Source organism: Schistocerca gregaria, chromosome 4, assembly GCF_023897955.1.
Source record: "Schistocerca gregaria isolate iqSchGreg1 chromosome 4, iqSchGreg1.2, whole genome shotgun sequence".
In the NCBI taxonomy this organism is placed as follows: Eukaryota; Metazoa; Arthropoda; class Insecta; order Orthoptera; family Acrididae; genus Schistocerca; species Schistocerca gregaria.
In genome coordinates this window covers 32,701,921-32,721,121 of record NC_064923.1, presented here as the reverse complement: position 1 = coordinate 32,721,121, position 19,201 = coordinate 32,701,921, and the positions used below count along the sequence as shown (strand labels likewise).

The following is a 19,201-nucleotide window of genomic DNA, read 5'->3' as shown; positions in this document are numbered from 1 at the left end:
GAGTTAGAGACAAACATACTTGTTGGTGCTTCTCGTTTGATGTTGGTTCTGTGCGCTGGTGAAGTTTTGAACCGTTCTGGCTGATGGCAGAGCCGTAGTGTGGTACCGAGCGAGGTGGCGCAGTGGTTAGCACACTGGACTCGCATTCGGGAGGACAACAATTCAATCCCATCTCTGGCCATCCCGATTTAGGTTTTCTGTGATTTCCCTAAATCGTTTCAGGCAAATGCCGGGATGGTTGCCTTGAAATGGCACGGCCGATTTCCTTCCCAATCCTTCCCTACCCCGAGCTTACGCTCCGTCTCTAATGACCTCATTGTCGACGGCACGTTAAACACTCACCACCACCACCGTAGTGTGGTATCAAAACGGCATCTACAAACTACTCGTGTTACAAACAGCATGATGTTATTGAATTCTTGCATGCAGAAAAGGAAACTATGATGAACATCCATAAACATTTTTGTGCAGTGTATGGTGATGCTGCAGTTGGGCAATGGGCAAAGAAAGTTACAGCTCCATGAAATGCAGAAACAGAGCTCGATGGTCAGCCACACACTGGATGTCCTGTCACAACAGCCACTGCTCCAGACATGCTGAATCACGCGCAGGCCACTATTTGTGCCGACCAGTGCCTCACAACTCTACAATTAGCTCTATAGTTGCTGGTCAACATTGGAAATGCATCTGCTATAATTGAGACTCTTGGATACTCCACAGTCACTGCTCAAAGCAAGCAAACTGTGGCCACAAGTAATGCCCAGGAGTCAGAAATGTATCCAACTGGATGGTGATTGTGTGGAAAAGTGAATATTGGTAATTAAAGATGACATTATAAGGATTGTTTCTGTGTTTGATTCATTAAAATATTCCCATCTGAACCCAATTAATGAAGGTGGAGGCATTACTTTTCATTCAACCCTCGTACTTTTGATGGATTCGGATATTTCGGTGGACGGTCTCACTAGAATTATCTTGCGGTCACTAATACCCATACCCATCGTGATGCTCTCTATTTGCTCAGGATTTTCCCCCCAGGAAATACCATGTGGGCTGACCATGAATGGGAATTTGAATTGAGGAGCTGTGCAAACAGTTTGAATCCCAGCCTTGGTACAAATTTTAATTTACTTCTGTTGTCAAGTATAGCCTCTACCCATATTACCTCACAGCAACTACCTGCTTCACTTTTCCTAAAAGATAAAGTATAGCCTCTACCCATATTACCAGGAGCTGGATTGAAATTCCTTTCTGGGTGTCCACTTTACTGTGGTTACACTAAACCACAGCAAACAGTTGTTAGGATGACTCAGGCTCACTGAAAAGATAATTGTCAGTTGTTCCACAACACGTGGTTAATCCAACCTGTTCATTTGTTTGTGATAATAATGTAATTTATTTTGCCCTATACTTAGGGCTTCAGCTCACACTTTTATTTCTTGCCTGCAGAAGCTCATTATTAGAATGTTCAGAAATTTGAACAGTCTATTGTTAGCGTATCTTTAAGCCCTATTTTACCTCATTTCTGCATTATATAGGGAAAGGAATTTTGATAAATATTCAGATAGTTGAAGTGTTAAGCATGTTTTTAAATTTGTGTGTCTGTCATTGTTTCTCGTACATATTGTTTTAGGTGCATGGGTAGTGTTATAACTATTTATAGTTCATATTAAGTAGTACACCACTTGTCTACACTAATAATAAATGTCTGGAACTACGATGCCTGCCTGTTTGCCCTTGAACATGCTAATCCCCAAAGCAACTAGATGAATTTTCACGCAGGTAACTTGAGCATAGTTTGGGGCACTGTATAGGCTTTAGTTCATCAAAATTGGGTCACAGCAAAAAAGGTATTCGTACATAGTATTATAAAAATGTATGTATGTTCCAAATATCCTCCGAAACCACTGGACTGATTTCAGTCAAACTTGATACACATATCACTTACTGTCCATAAGGAATCACTGTGGCGTAACAGCTACCTACCTATCAAAAGACCATCTATTTTGTTAATCTGATGGATACAATCTACAAGATAATCAACAATAAATTACTTGTTATTGTACAACAATATTTAAAATTAATTGTGTGTTTCAGTCCCAGATGAGCCACTGGTTGGAGAATTAAGAGGAGAGTTTATTGGAAAATACACCACACCAGCAGAATTAAAGGAAAAATTCTGTGTAGTAACGCCAGAAACTAAGCCGCTGGTTCTGTACTATTTGATTACAAGTCATAGGTGGAAACAAGTGTTATGTTTTGTTGACTCACAGCGGGCAGCACATCGCCTGTCTCTTCTGTTGAAGCATTTGAGCCAGGGAAATCTCACATGTGCCGAAATGTCATCTGTACTCTGGCGTCAACAAAGAGATGAAGTCATCAGGAGATTTGTTGATGGTGAGATTGATATGTAAGTTCATGGTATCAGTGCTTGAACATTATATTGACATTTTTGTTCTATCAAGTAGTCACACACAAAACATTTTGTATAGGAATGTCACCAATATTTTCTTAACTCTTCTTTCAGTTATACCACAATCAATAAATGAATCCCTGAGACTTGGAAAATGTCCACACACGCACACGTACACACACACACACACACACACACACACACACACACAGAGAGAGAGAGAGAGAGAGAGAGAGAGAGAGAGAGAGAGAGAGAGAGAGTCCTGGGCCACTTTAGTACCGTCTTAAACAGAAGCTTTACTTTCTTGTGTTTACTTTTTTATTCTCTGTGCTTTTATATGTGTTATATTCTTTTTAAATGTGCCATTTAGCAACAGTAATTCAATTAACAAAATTTGTTAACATTATTTTGATCAGATGCAATCTCTTCATGCTAAAGCCATTTTCCTGGCCACTTTTATAGAAAACCAATTGAAACTAATAGAAATTATAAACCCATGTTTGGCAATTGCTACACATCAGTATTAAAATATTATTTCATTTTAGTTAAATTGACAGTTATTTCTGTACAGTGTATTTAAAAAAACAAGATTCCAGGTGTGAGCTGTAAAGAAGTACCCACTACGTTTTGGTCATTTGTACATTCACAGTGTGCTATTTGGAGTTGGGCAGCTGTAGTTTTGTGGTGGTCTTGGTAAAGAGCAAATTTGTCATCCAGGCCACTACCTTTGCCTCATACCATAAATAGTAAAGAATTTATGTACATAATATCAATAATACTCCAATTATAACATTACAAAAAGAAGCGAATACCGTGCAGCCTAAACAAGGCAGTGTACCAGCAGTACTGACAGCTGCTTTAACATATGTTAAGGTTTAAACTGTCCTCAGGTCAATATATTTGCTAAATGCCAAAGGAGTTGTTATGCTGATTGTGACTGCTTATGTTTTGCTTGACAAAAGAATTTGAGTTTAATTCACAGCTTGCAACCACCTTCTCCCCTAAACAGTTACGCTATCATATTCTTCAATGAAGAAATTAAGAATTCTGAAAATTAAAGTTTCATTGTGTGTTTTTCTGTGAACCTCACCCCGTTAGTTCATATTTCAGCATGGGCATCCTGTTTTATGTGGCATATATTTGTGACCAGTGGTATAATGTCAACATTCTTGCTATGCCAAAGTGGAGATCAGGAAGTCTTTTTGACATTCATTGAAGAACTGAGCTTCAGTATCTGAGGTTTGATCCCTGATTCATTAGTGATTTAATCTGATTCATGAATGATGGGATTTCATGCAGGTTCCAAGTGTCAGTTGTGGCACACCCATGCATGAGCTTTGTACTTGAAGTAAGCACATATCCTGGAAGTTTTGTCTCTTGTTTCCTTTTGTAGAATTTCTCGCTTACCATCATCATCAGCCCTGACAACTCACAACAAATGGAATAAAAATTCACTACATATCTCACTACTATCAAGTTTAATACTCATACTGGCTATGACATTCACAGCAGAGCTCTCAGAACACTATTGAATCAGAGATTGCATGACACAGGTTCACAGAAGAGCCTAAATTTGATAGCTGTCATTCTTCAGTGAAGTTATAATAACCATCCACATTTCCTTCAGTTCGGTCTTGTACAGTTAAGTGCTATGGTGCAGTAATTAACAGTAAGTTTCTAAATGCCAGTAGTGAGAAAATTTTCATACTAGAGTTGACATCTGTAATACACTTATTTTTCAACACAAGGAGGTTGATCTCCAACTGAGAGTTGTATTTTGTCACTGAGGTAGTAAGAGTTATGCATTCATATCAGTAAAATTATTACTTGGAACATTTAAGGGGGGGGGGGGGGCCTTCATTTTTACACTTAGCAGTTAACGAGCCATTTCAGTGGTCAATCTACAGCTTCATGTTTGACTACTATGGAGAATAGTGACAGAGTTGACATTATTATTTTAATGTTAATGACAGTTTGAATAATTATTTGTAAAATTCTATTTCTTGCCAAATATCACTGTAAAAGAGTATGTGTTTCATATTTCCAGTCTCATCAGTACTGACGCTCTCGCCCGTGGTATGGATATGCCTAACGTCAAGTATGTGATATCCTATGACCTTCCAAAATACATCAAGAACTATATTCATCGAATTGGGAGAACAGGGCGTGCAGGAAAATCAGGCAAAGCAATTACACTCATCCTTCAAAATCAAGTAAGCAGTTCATTCTAATTGCGGTATTGGACTTTCAGCTTAACTTTAGGTTAGTTGTCTGTAAAACTGTATATATTTTTCTTCATTAAACATTTATTTCTAGTTTTTAAACTGTAATATGGAGACAAGAATTCCATTCATGTCGTAACATAGTGCTGGAATGTCCTAAGATTAGCTGGCCAGAGTGGCCGAGCGGTTCTAGGCACTTTGGTCTGGAACCGCGCGACCGCTATGGTCGCAGGTTCAAATCCTGCCCCGAGCATAGATGTGTGTGATGTCCTTAGGTTAGTTAGGTTTAAGTAGTTCTAAGTTCTAGGGGACTGATGACCTCAGATGTAAAGTGCTCAGAGCCATTTGAACCATTTGTCCTAAAATTACCTTCAGACAGTAGTCTGCTTCAAGCTGAAATGCTTGTGCTTGCTAGTGCGTGGTAATTACCTTTGCAGGTCTCATATAATCCCCAAACACTCCTCCGCAATAGCACTCTCTGTGCACTGCCTCCCTAGTCACCCCTGCACTTGTTTCTCCCCCTACCTTACCACCATCAAAACCACCACCACCACCTTCATCCCTATTTCAGCAGTGTAAGGAAAACATAGGTTGTAAACAGCCTTCATGGGTTTGCCACTAGATCACGTTGTGCAAATTGCACAATATTTCTTCGGAGCAACTGTCCGACATTTTCAGGTGGTCCAACCTTGCTTGTGGCTAGGTTCGAATGATGGTATCTGCACTTCAACCCCCCATTTCTAGAACACGCGCGCGAAGAATGCACAGGTGCGAAAATCACCCATGCGCAATGATCTGCAAATAGATGGTGCCACACTCAAACACCCTCTGCCAAAAATTGCAGAGCGGATCTCCTGCGTGTGCACTGTGTGCTGCGTTAACTAACAGTGCAGCCAGACTTCACTCATTAAGGACCATACTAGACCAACATTATGATGGGTGTGTTGTTGAAAAATGTTGATTTCTGTGTCCTGATGTAATAGCAGCCAATGCAGGGTTCCAGTCTGTGCTCAGTTGAAATCCCGCATCCCTGTTGATGAGATTATGGGCTGTACGGATATGTATTGCTTCTTCAATTATGCAATCCCAATCATTAAGGAAGAAATACATATCCATACAGCCGATAATCTCATCAACAGGGATATAAAGAGTTTGGTTTATTGTTTGACCTGGAGGAACATACTCCTGGTGAGCTAATTCTGTACTATCAAAGAATGTGGTCAACATTGTCTTTGTCCTCAAAAGTTGTCATTTGACTCCTTTCAAGGCTGATGATCCAGGACTCTGCCATTCAGCACTTTGACACTTCATGTGGTGGTCATACTGGTAGCACCAACTTTAATCCCCAGCAGTAATCTGTAACAGAAATGTTTGATCAAGTCTAGCTCTATCCAGTCGTTCTATTGTACAATATACAGTAAATGAACATCCACTGTGCAAGAGTAAAGGTATGTAAATACATGCATAATTACAAATTTATATGCTTTGTTTTCATCTGGCAAGGTTTTGCATAAGTTTCCCCAAATTTTCTCATAAAATCTTATGACACATCATGACAGTTCTTCTGACATTACACATAAAACTTGGTGGTCTTCTTGCAATAACTGCCGTACACCCTCCACTTTTGCTTCGGTATATGCTCTGGGATAGTTTTGCACTGAATCTCTGCCTTCACATAGAACTTTTGTGCCACTCAAAAACACGATTTCTTGAAAGTTCCTCACCTGCATATACTTGCATAATCATTGTCCACATTTGCTAGAGATTTTCTCGAGCTTAACACAGAACTTAATGTTCACTTTTTGTGCACAATCAGTATCCATTTTGTCGCAATAACTGGGAAACGTGGCCAAGGTAATTTCCAGGATGTGCACAAGAAGATAACATAAAAGCAACATTTGTTCCTTTATAGTATTGCAAAATCGAGGGGGGGGGGAAGGCTGTCTGGAACTTTCCAAGCAGAGCGAATATACAAGAGTATAAGTTTGTAGTTATGCAAGTGTTTACACACCTTCACTCTTGCACAGTAGATGTTCATTTACTGTATATTGTACAATAGAACACTAGAGTATTACACTAATTGATAAATAATGACATTTCTGTATTTTTGCTGTGACTTTAAATTTGTTTATTGTTGTATGTACACAAGTAATATTGCCATGTTTATTTGCATTGCATTTGACTTTTTTTTGCCTCATATCAATTAGGGACCCCCATGAACCATGGACCTTGCCGTTGGTGGGGATGCTTGCGTGCCTCGGCGATACAGATGGCCGTACCGTAGGTGCAACCACAACGGAGGGGTATCTGTTGAGAGGTCCGACAAACATGTGGTTCCTGAAAAGGGGCAGCAGCCTTTTCAGTAGTTGCAGGGGCAACAGTCTGGATGATTGACTGATCTGGCTTTGCAACATTAACCAAAACGGCCTTGCTGTGCTGGTACTGCGAACGGCTGAAAAAAGGGGAAACTACGGCCGTAATTTTTCCCGAGGGCATGCAGCTTTACTGTATGATTAAATGATGATTGCGTCCTCTTGGGTAAAATATTCCGGAGGTAAAATAGTCCCCCATTCGGATCTCCGGGCGGGGACTACTCAGTAGGACGTCATTATCAGGAGAAAGAAAACTGGCGTTCTACGGATCGGAGCGTGGAATGTCAGATCCCTTAATCGGGCAGGTAGGTTAGAAAATTTAAAAAGGGAAATGGATAGGTTAAAGTTAGATATAGTGGGAATGAGTTAAGTTTGGTGGCAGGAGGAACAAGACTTTTGGTCAGGTGAATACAGTGTTATAAATACAAAATCAAATAGGGGTAATGCAGGAGTAGGTTTAATAATGAATAAAAAAATAGGAGTGCGGGTAAGCTACTACAAACAGCATAGTGAAAGCATTACTGTGGCCAAGATAGACACAAAGCCCATGCCTACTGCAGTAGTACAAGTTTATATGCCAACTAGCTCTGCAAATGATGAAGAAATTGATGAAATGTATGATGAGATAAAAGAAATAATTCAGGTACTGAAGGGAGACGAAAATTTAATAGTCATGGGTGACTGTAATTCGTCAGTAGGAAAAGGGAGAGAAGGAAACATAGTAGATGATTATGGATTGGGGCTAAGAAATGAAAGAGGAAGCCATCTGGTAGAATTTTGCAAAGAGCATAACTTAATCACAGCTAACACTTGGTTCAAGAATCATAAAAGAAGGTTGTATACATGGAAGAATCGTGGAGATACTAAAAGGTATCAGATAGATTATATAATGGTAAGACAGAGATTTAGGAATCAGGTTTTAAATTGTAGGACATTTCCAGGGGCAGATGTGGACTCTGACCACAATCTATTGGTTATGACCTGTAGGTTAAAACTGAAGAAACTGCAAAAAGGTGGGAATTTAAGGACATGGGATGTGGATAAGCTGAAAGAACCAGAGGTTGTACAGAGTTTCAAGGAGAGCATAAGGGAACAATTGACAGGAATGGGGGAAAGAAATACAGTAGAAGAAGAATGGGTAGCTCTGAGGGATGAAGTAGTGAAGGCAGCAGAGGATATAGTAGGTAAAAAGACGAGGGCTGCTAGAAATCATTGGGTAACAGAAGAAATATTGAATTTAATTGATGAAAGGAGAAAATATACAAATGCAGTAAATGAAGCAGGCAAAAAGGAATACAAACGTCTCAAAAATGAGATTGACAGGAAGTGCAAAATGGCTAAGCAGGGATGGCTAGAGGACAAATGAAAGGATGTAGAAGCTTATCTCACTAGGGGTAAGATAGATACTGCCTACAGGAAAATTAAAGAGACCTTTGGAGAGAAGAGAACCACGTGTATGAATATCAAGAGCTCAGATGGCAACCCAGCTCTAAGCAAAGAAGGGAAAGCAGAAAGGTGGAAGGAGTATATAGAAGGTTTACACAAGGGCGATGTACTTGAGGACAATATTATGGAAATGGAAGAGGATGTAAATGAAGACGAAATGGGAGATAAGATACTGCGTGAAGAGTTTGACAGAGCACTGAAAGACCTGAGGCGAAACAAGGCCCCCGGAGTAGACAACATTCCATTAGAGCTACTGACGACCTTGGGAGAGCCAGTCCTGACAAAACTCTACCATCTGGTGAGCAAGATGTATGAGACAGGCGAAATACCCTCAGACTTCAAGAAGAATATAATAATTCCAATCCCAAAGAAAGCAGGTGCTGACAGATGTGAAAATTACCGAACTATCAGTTTAATGAGTCACAGCTGCAAAATACTAACGCGAATTCTTTACAGACGAATGGAAAAACTGGTAGATGCAGACCACGGGGAGGATCAGTTTGGATTCCGTAGAAATATTGGAACACGTGAGGCAATACTAACCTTACGACTTATCTAAGAAAAAAGATTAAGAAAAGGCAAACCTACATTTCTAGCATTTGTAGACTTAGAGAAAGCTTTTGACAATGTTGACTGGAATACTCTCTTTCAAATTCTGAAGGTGGCAGGGGTAAAATACAGGGAGCGAAAGGCTATTTACAATTTGTACAGAAACCAGATGGCAGTCATAAGAGTCAAGAGGCATGAAAGGGAAGCAGTGGTTGGGAAAGGAGTGAGACAGGGTTGTAGCCTCTCCCCGATGTTATTCAATCTGTATATTGAGCAAGCAGTAAAGGAAACAAAAGAAAAGTTCAGAGTAGGTATTAAAATTCATGGAGAAGAAGTAAAAACTTTGAGGTTCGCCGATGACATTGTAATTCTGTCAGAGACAGCAAAGGACTTGGAAGAGCAGTTGAACGGAATGGACAGTGTCTTGAAAGGAGGATATAAGATGAACATCAACAAAAGCAAAACGAGGATAATGGAATGTAGTCGAATAAAGTCGGGTGATGCTGAGGGAATTAGATTAGGAAATGAAACAATTAAAGTAGTAAAGGAGTTTTGCTATTTGGGGAGCAAAATAACTGATGATGGTCGAAGTAGAGAGGATATAAAATGTAGACTGGCAATGGCAAGAAAAGCGTTTATGAAGAAGAGAAATTTGTTAACATCGAATATAGATTTATGTATCAGGAAGTCATTTCTGAAAGTATTTGTATGGAATGTAGCCATGTATGGAAGTGAATCATGGACGATAACTAGTTTGGACAAGAAGAGAATAGAAGCTTTCGAAATGTGGTGCTACAGAAGAATGCTGAAGATTAGATGGGTAGATCACATAACTAACGAGGAGGTATTGAATAGGATTGGGGAGAAGAGAGGTTTGTGGCACAACTTGACTAGAAGAAGGGATCGGTTGGTGGGACATGTTCTGAGGCATCAAGGGATCACAAATTTAACATTGGAGGGCAGCGTGGAGGGTAAAAATCGTAGAGGGAGACCAAGAGATGAATACACTAAGCAGATTCAGAAGGATGTAGGTTGCAGTAGGTACTGGGAGATGAAGAAGCTTGCACAGGATAGAGTAGCATGGAGAGCTGCATCAAACCAGTCTCAGGACAGAAGACAACAACAACAACAACAACATCTGCACATGGGGCACAGAACGTTATATGTCGAATACCTTTTGGGATTGTACTCTTAAAAAGGCAATTGAGATCAAAGTGTAAGACGAGCTAATAAATAAGGACAGTGGCTTTCAGTTAAGCAAGGCCTAGGATCCAGCCTTGAGTACGATCAAATCACATTGGCATTCTACACAGAAATCCGATCGCGTCAGGATGTCTGAAGAAGACGTATTGTCACCTCAGCAGCTGATATCTGCACGTGGCCATGACCATGAAAAGATTGTGGTTCATGATGTGTCGTGGAGTGCCGCACTCCCACCACCACCCAGCGCCAGCCTCCCCCACCACCTGTCGCGGACTGCATGGAGGCACTGAGACGGTGGCTGCGGAGGGGGGAAAAAGACTAATCAAACAATGGAAAATCCAGTATGGAATGTAACAATATTATGAAAAGAAAAGTTGCTACTTACCAAAGAGTGAAAAAAAATGAAATGATCGTATGGCATTGCTGTCTGGGAGGCCCAACCAGGGAAGTTCATTCGCCAGGTGCAGTGCGACTCTTATTTCAGATAACATCACATTGGGCAACTCGTGTGCTGGTGATGAGAATAAAATGGTGATGAGGACAACACAACACAACACTCAGTCCGCAAGTGGAGAAAATCTCCAACCTGGCTGGGAATCGAACCCAGGCCCGCTGCATGGGAGGCAAGCACGTAGCCACTCAGCTAAGCAGACGGACGCAGACAGGCACAACAAATAGACTGTCAGAAATAAAGCTTTCAGCCATGAAGGCCTTCGTCAACAATAAACGCACACACAACTTGTAACCGCAAGTGGCCAAAAGCTTTATTTGTAGAGGTAAAGACTATGTAGAGTCAGCATCCATCATAGAGCAATCAGTCTCCAGGAACCCTTGAAGATGACAAGAAATCAGCTTGCCGAAATGTCTCACCTGTGAACACCACCATCCTGCTGAACACCAATAGAATATTCAAGATTTTTGTACACCAGGAAAACTTAAAATCAAAAACGCTGCTACTCCAACTTCATTGGTGATGCAAAATATTATGACCTTGCTGCAGTATTTAAGCATTGTCCAAGAGCAGTGTCCACTTCTCAGCGTTTTTTTCTTCAATATCACGCAGGAAAATGACTAAATTCTCAGGTATATCAGATTCTATTTTTTTTTAATTATTATCTGATGATTGAGAATAATGTGTTGCCTCATAGATCTTGGAGTGAGTACCCTGTATTGCTCAAGTTATCTTTACTATACACCAACATTCTTCCATCTTGCTTTTTTTCCCCCCCAGGCTACTGTCCATAATTTATATGCTGTATTTCGGAAGCATATCACAAAAGCCTTATTGGCCGTGTAGACAATTAAAATATTGTCGACCTATTTTTTGAGAATTTGTGCCTTCACAGTTTTTTTTGTGTGGCTGGTTACCACATTTAGTTTTGGTCAGTAGTTCATCCAGACAAAACCAACTCTCTCCAGCATTCTGCTTCAGATAAGAGTAAATATACTGCATTGCAGTATTGATTTTGTTTGCATACAGGCCCCTTTCGTTAATTTCTCCAGTCATTGGTGCTTGGTACAATTTCTTCATACGAGTTGTGATACTGCACATCGGCTACTATCAAATCGTTTATCTTCTTGAGACACTCAACAATTGCTCAACCCCAGTCATCATTATGAGTATTATGATCGCACAAATGTGCATGTTTTTGTTTCGCTATAAACTCTGCTGTTATCTCACGAGTGCACAAAAAATGATCTCTGAATGAGGATGGTGAAGTAGAAGTGGATCACCTCCTCTACACAAAAATGCAGAGATTAATTTCTGCCATCAAAAATCCAGGACCTAGTTATGACAATATTATGAAAAGGATAAATTGCTGCTCACCACATAATGGATGTGTTAGTCGCAGACAGGCACAACAAAAAACTGGGAAATAAGTAATCTCTTAGCCAAAAGGCCTTCTTCTGAATTAGACAAAACATATGCATACTCCCATACAGATATTCACACAAACGATAACTCTCACACACGTGACCATTGTCTCCAGCTGCCAAGTCTGGCTCTCTGTTACTGAAATACAGCTCTCAGAACTGATCAATCAGTTACTTGTTTAGACATATGGCCTGGAATTTCATTCCAATTTTGTATATGTAATCCTTATATCTTTATTTACATTGTCTAGTTTGTATCTGCAGTAGCCACCAGAAAGATCGCGGGAGGCGCACATCGGCACGGTGCGTCACGGATGGTAGTTGCTGCAAGTAGAGTCCCGTCCACCAGAAGGCACACGAGAATTCGGACGCGACCTCTGCCGGCGTAACAACAACAACAACTCGTGCAGCACGGGCCGTGCCCAGTCAGTTAACATCGGGCATGCCTAGGACACAGTCCCGGTCTACGCTAAGTGAAGTGCGACGTAAACGTGAACAGTGTTACTACACAATTGACGAAGGGTAGGGTCGTTCTTTCGTGTGTTGCGTCATTGTTCCGGTTTCGCAGCTTCTCCACGGCATGGAGGATTTAGTGCGGATTTTGGTTGAGCAGCAGATGGAGCTCATGGCCACCATGAAACAAGTGCTTCCGGCGTTGTTCTCCACGCAGTCTGCTCCAGCGCCATTCCCTCCTCCCTTTCCCCCGTATGACGAGACGGCGGAGGATTGGGACGCATATGAACATCGCCTTCGGCAGCATTTCCAGGCGTTTCATGTTGCCGATGCGGAGGTATGTCGTGCTCTCTGCTTGTCTCGGATATCTCCCTCGCTGTATCAAGTTTTGCGGCAGCTATCGCCATTGCAGGAACCCTCGTCCTTGTCTTTTAACACATTGTGTTCATTGCTGTCTTCATATTATCGCCGCTGCACACATGTTGTGGCGGCTAGGGTCAAGTTCTATCAATGCAAGAAACAGGCCCATCAGTCTTACCGGGTGTGGGCTTCGACCCTGCACGGTCTTAGTCGCAAATGTCATTTTGTCACGGAGCAGTCACGAGACTCGTATGCCCACGTTATGGTACGCGACATCATTGTTCGTTGGAACCCTGATAGGGAGGTCCGGCAACGGGTCCTGCAGTTAGAAAACCCTTCCCTTGAGGAAGTCCTGTCCATTGCTCAATTGTATGAAGCCTCTCACGCCACAGGTCAACAGTTGGAAGCGTGCTGCGACGTCGCAGCGGTTCAGGGCAGCGCGTCCGCGTCAACTGCGTCTGGGGTGGACGATGTGCGAGCAGTACAATCCGTCTGTTACGGCTGCTCCCGCACGGCGCGTAAGCAGACTTCCGGCCGCCGGTCCCTGTTGCCGTCCTGTGCATCGTGCTATATACATCATGATCGGTCGGAGTGCCCCCAGTGTTGGGCCGTTTGTTGCAAATGTAATAAATAAGGTCACATTGCTAAACTTTGCCGCTCAGCCTCCAAAGAATCGCAGGAAGCAGGTACAGAGGACATGGACGTTGACATTCAGGAAGTTTCATCAGGCCATGCTCCCGATGCATCAGCACGCGAGCTCTTTATCGAGTTGTCGGTTCGGTCGCGTCGGCTACAACTGCAAGTAGATACGGGTGCGGCAGTTTCGTTGTTGAATGCGCAAACTTATTCCGACCTTGGATCGCCGCCATTGGCGCCAGTTTACCGGCGTCGACGCAGTTATGGTAAACAGTTCATTCCCCTACTGGGTCAATTCACTACCGACGTGACTTACAAATCAGTCACTCGGCCTATTACTTTTATTGTTGTCAGTGATGCGAGCTTCGCTAACCTTTTTGGCCTGGATGCCTTTCAAGCTTTCGTTTTTTCTATTGCTGACACCATACAGTTGGTCTCCGAAGACGTTCCTTATCAATCATTGGAATCTTTGATCTTAGACTTTCCAGATATCTTTGAGGAGGGCCTGGTGTGTGTTTCAGATTTTGAAGCTCACTTAACGTTGAAGGCGTCGGCTCGCCTGCGTTTTCTACGGACGAGGCAGATCCCCTTGGCTCTCCGCCCTCAGGTAAAGGAAGAGCTAGACCAGCTGACAGCCCTAGGGGTCGTTCTTCCCATTTCTTCTCGTTATTGAGCTTTGCCCCTCGTTATTGTAAGGAAGCCCTCGGGAAAATTAGTCTTTGTGGCGATTTCAAGGCCACCATTAATTCCCAATTGGTGGTGGACACCTATCCTTTGCCTCCAGCGCACCATGGCGGGAGGCCAATATTTTTCGAAAATCGATCTTTCGGAGGCTTATCATCAGATACCACTTGGTGAGGACTCCAAACAGCTGGCGGTCATCAACACTCAGTTTGGCCTTTACCAATACCAGGGATTGGCCTTTGGAATATCCAGTGCCCCGGCGATATTCCAGCGTTAACTTGAGCACGTCACGTCGACAATCCCTCATTGTATTAATTACCTGGATGAAATAATTGTCACAGGCCGCAGCACGAAGGAACACTTGCACAACCTTCACACCCTCTTTCTCAAATTCAGGTCTGTGGGCTTGCATTGCAACCTGCATAATTCAAACTTCTTCCGGTCGTCCAATCCCATCTCTCGGCACGGCGTCCAGCCACTAGAAAGTGTGGTCCAAGGTATCGTCGACCTTCCTCGGCCCGCTTCCGAGCAACCACTGGCGTTTGCCTCTACAACTCTTAGTCCCGCGCAGGCTCATTACTCCCAGGTGGAAAAAGTGGCTTTGGCCATTGTCTACGCTGTTACCAAGTTTCACCCTTTCTTGTATGTCACGAAGTTTTCAGTTAGACACTGACCATAAGCCATTAGTATCGTTATAAGGCCCCGCCTCTCAGATTCCGGATAGGGCGGCCTGCAGACTACAGCGCTGGGCCTTGTTCCTCTCTATGTACCATTATGACAATCATTTTCGCCATACCGGACAGCGTGCCAACGCCAACGCTCTTTCCCGTCTTCCGGTGGGCCTGGATCCTACGTTCGATCAAGAGGAGATTGTGTGTTTTCATTTGGATGTGGCGTCCCGCCAAGCGGTTGATGGCTTCCCGATCACTAGTTCTCAAGTCGCCAGGAAAACGGCAGCTGACCCTGTTGTCCGGCAAGTAGTTCGCCTCATTCAGCAGGGGTGGTCATACCGCCCTCCAGGCCGGGCCTCGGACCCTCTTTGTAATTATTTTATTCTACGAGACCGCCTCTCGGTCTTGGAAGGAGTTCTCCTTCTGGCTACTGATGATACAGCTCCTCGCGTGGTTGTTCCTGCAAGTTTACGAAGGGAGGTCCTCATGTTATTACATGCGGGGCACTGGGGTGTTTCCCGTACTAAAACCTTGGCTCGCAGACATGTGTACTGGCCAGGTATTGACAGAGAAATTGGGCACTTGGTGGCTGCCTGCTCCCAGTGTGCGAGCCAACAGGCATCTTCCAGGGCAGCGTTCTCTTCATGGCCGCCGGCAACCCAAGCATGGGAACGTGTTCACATCAATTTTGCGGGCCCATTAACATCGGGCGTGCCTAGGACACAGTCTCAGTCTACACTAAGTGAAGTGCGACGTAAACGTGAACAGTGTTACTACAGTATCCATCTAAGTTCATCAGTTCAATTTCTGTTACTTCCAAATCACACTCTGCATTGTGTAGCACAACTGTAAATCTATCTTTGGATTTTTCAGTTCTTCCGGTGACATAAGACGTTCATATATCCTGTTTTGTTTCGATGAAAAACTCTGAATGTATTCTGATTATTATCGTTTGTGCCAAGCTGGATTTATTATTATCTATTTATCTTCCCATTAATTATTGCTATTGCGGGTTTAGTTATTCAGCAGCTCTGTCTTTTCGTAACAGTTACCATAAGTAAATATTGGACATAAAGAAATTAGATAAATTGTGTTCTCGTTAGTCGAATGCTTCTGGAAATTAGTTGTGCAAGTACCATCTTAACAGGACCATTAAGTTGTTGGCCATGCCATAAATGGTGCAACCATGTGAGGGGCAGTATATCAGTTACACCCACATGACATTGCTCTGCATTTACTAATTTAACGGAACATTTCATCCAGGGCTCAAAGAGTGAGATGACCTTCACATTACTATTACAAGCATTCTTGACGATGTGCTCAATGATGTCAGTTCTGTAATTGATGTTACAGTATAAACTGTTATCTCTTCTCCCCAGAATGCTCTTTACTGGCATCCTAAATCAAAGGTGATATCACTGAGCCCTACCCTTGGCTTACAAATACCACTTACCTGTTATTTATCACCAAGGGACTTCAGTGTTAATTCAGCCATTCCCACAACTACTCTCTAGCAGAACTGTCTTCATGGACTTTTTAAGCCTCAGATCATTACTAACTTTATCTTGTACTTTTTCCCATGTCCTGCCAATGTTCTTGAACTCCTTGGGTTGTCTGCAAGCTTTGTCCACAGTTTTGAACTTTAGCAGATGTCAACAATGAAGGTAGCAGACTTGCAGCTTCTGTTAAACTACTTGCCCAAATTTGCGGGAGTGACCACAGTAGAATATAGGGCACACATCACCGCCTCTGCAGGAAGAGGAAGTGTAGGTGCACTTCGAGAATTTGAGGGATATTAATTAATTAATTAATCAGTTAATGCAGCATTGAAAGATGTTTGAAATTGGTGCATGTTGTACTTTCCTTTACATCTCATAATCTCACTGTGCGAGTATAGGACAATGTGTGACTGGGTGCGAGAACAGTAGAGAGTGATTAAAAGCTGCACCAATCCCCCATGGAATTATGTGCCTCAGTATTCACCCGTGAAAAGATTCACAGTCCCTGAGAGTATGTCAATGTCCATTGACATGTAGTTTACTCCTCCAGGAAGAAGAGTGCTCATAATCTATAAGCCTCATTTTATTTTGTCAAAAGTGGTTACCTGCTTGTTTTCCCTCTATCTTAACTATCACCAAGCTAAATGGAGCAAACACTTTTTCTTTATTGTTTATGATTCATTATTGTTCAATTTTTCTAAATTTTTCGTGATTATGGCTTAGTGTGATACTTGTAAATGAGCAGCCAGTCACAAATTTACGGATTATTACTTTTAGTTTCTGTTCTATTAAGCTATTTTCAGTCTGATAAACTATAATAATCTTATGTTATATGTTAATACAATACATTTCATACCTTCTTTCCCACTGTAGTAGGTTTACAAATAAATGTGTCTTTCAGGTTTCCACCTTTCAAGATATGTTAAAGACTGCAGGGAAGAATTCTGTGCGTGAGTTGGTCGTGTCAGAAGACACACTACTCCCATTTGAAGAACAATATAAATCAGCTCTGGGGCAACTGAAGCAGGATATGGAGGTGAGTGTTGATTTTGAATTATTTGTCAATGTTGTTTCTCGAGATAATGACACTGTACCCCTTCCCACCAGGAAAAACTACACTAATAGCATGTAACACCAACTACAGCCTCAGGAAGAGTGTACACGCTGTATACAGCTGAAGCCACTCTTTGATGATTAGATAGTGTAAAGCTACAGAACTTTGGGGATAGCGAGTACTGTGTTTCACACACTGTTCCAAACAGTCTTGACATTTTCTGTGGGATTGAGATCGGGTGACTTAGTAAGTCAGTCAAGGTGTGCTGGGGGACTCGTGTTCATCAAACCACGAATGCGTTTCTGCGGCCCTGCAAACGTGGCTGTTATCATCTCGGAACACTTTCTCATCATAAAGATGTACAAAAAAGGTCGACACTTGGTTGTTGATAATTTCAAAATAGACACTGTGGTTCATGCCTCATTTGGGCATCTGTGCACTCACTAAATTACATCATTTGAAAACAGACAATATCGTGACTCGTCGCACTGTACCGTGTGGTTCAATCAGCTGGCGTTCAGTTTCTGTGTAGTTTGATCCACTGAAGAGGTGAAGCTTTATGTGCTGCTGTCAGCAGTGGCCATTTGTAAGGTGCCTGACTCCAGATATCCAGTGCATTCAGTTCCTTTTACAGTGATCACTCAGAAACTGATTTACATGGCTGTGCATTCGCTGGACAGTTTCAGTTCCTGTTATGTTCAAAAGTCCTGGCAGTGTGATGCGTGACCTGTCTTCGGGCCCTGGCAGCTAGGTTCTTTTAACATCCACCATTCTTGTGCTGTGTTATGTGGCTAAGAATGGTATTCTGTTCCTCGTAGACATGTCAGACTGGACACAGCCCATATTTGAAAGCTCTTGAGGTGGACTACCAAAAAATATATGTTACAATAAATGGAAGACAGAATTTAAATTATCAGAACATACTTCGAATATTTCCCTCATAATGACAGCTGGCATTTTTAGAACTGTTAATATCGACTATTTTGAAAAGGTAGCAGCTATGGCTGAACCTTCAAGTGGTAGTCGAGCTCCGTGTAGCAGAGATTTGGGAGTGTGGCTTCTACAGAGTACTGTTGCGGGTCAACCTGGGACTCCAGATTGCTGAGCTGAAGCTGGGTCCCACCGCGCTGTATTTTGTCATGAGATCGAGAAAGTTCAAGAGTGTCAAGGGGCAGTGCAGAGTGATACAGCAGTATTCGGTAACATTTGTTTGTTCAGGTAATTTACAGTACTCGATGGGTGAAGCGTAGTGTTGGCGTGCTGCCCACGAGTCCAGCCAGCTCAGCAGACTCCTGGTATGCTGACACCACTGCTGCCGTCATAAAGGCCGACTGCCGATAGAAGTCAGCCACCGCTCTCCCAGTCGCCACCCGCCGATTCATTGTGACTTGCGCCATGCTGCTGCCCGCGATTCCGGAAACTGCTATAGTCCCTGGTCCTTGCTGCCCTCCACCCTGTTTGGCCTGCTCTGTCCGGCCGTGGGACAGAGGTGGTTCTACTGGTCACCAGTGGTCCTTGAGCCGCCCCTGCTCCCAGAATAGGACCGGATTCGAACCTGTGCCCTCCTGGGTGCTGTGCCACAACTTGCCGCTAGTGGTGCTTGTCGGATGGCAACAACCACCGCCCTCTCTGGTGCTGTTGCAGTGCTGCTGCGCCTCCTGCAGCTTACCGGACCCCAGTACACTAGGTGGGAAGTGAACGTGGCCCAGAAACTCGAGTGGAACCGAGCCCCTCCTAAACCCACTGCAGACCACTGTCACTGCC

General features: G+C 42.9%; 1 protein-coding gene across 4 annotated transcripts in view; it reads left to right on the top strand.

Moving 5' to 3' along the window:
- Window positions 1-19,201, top strand: part of LOC126267968 (probable ATP-dependent RNA helicase Dbp73D) — a 143,122-nt gene that overhangs the window by 108,980 nt on the left and 14,941 nt on the right. For all 4 annotated transcript variants that reach the window (XM_049973313.1, XM_049973312.1, XM_049973314.1 and 1 more), the window contains 3 exons: window positions 2,098-2,410; window positions 4,461-4,626; window positions 17,285-17,419. In XM_049973313.1, the coding sequence (XP_049829270.1) occupies window positions 2,098-2,410; window positions 4,461-4,626; window positions 17,285-17,419 (614 nt within the window). The remainder of the gene's footprint in view (window positions 1-2,097; window positions 2,411-4,460; window positions 4,627-17,284; window positions 17,420-19,201) is intronic.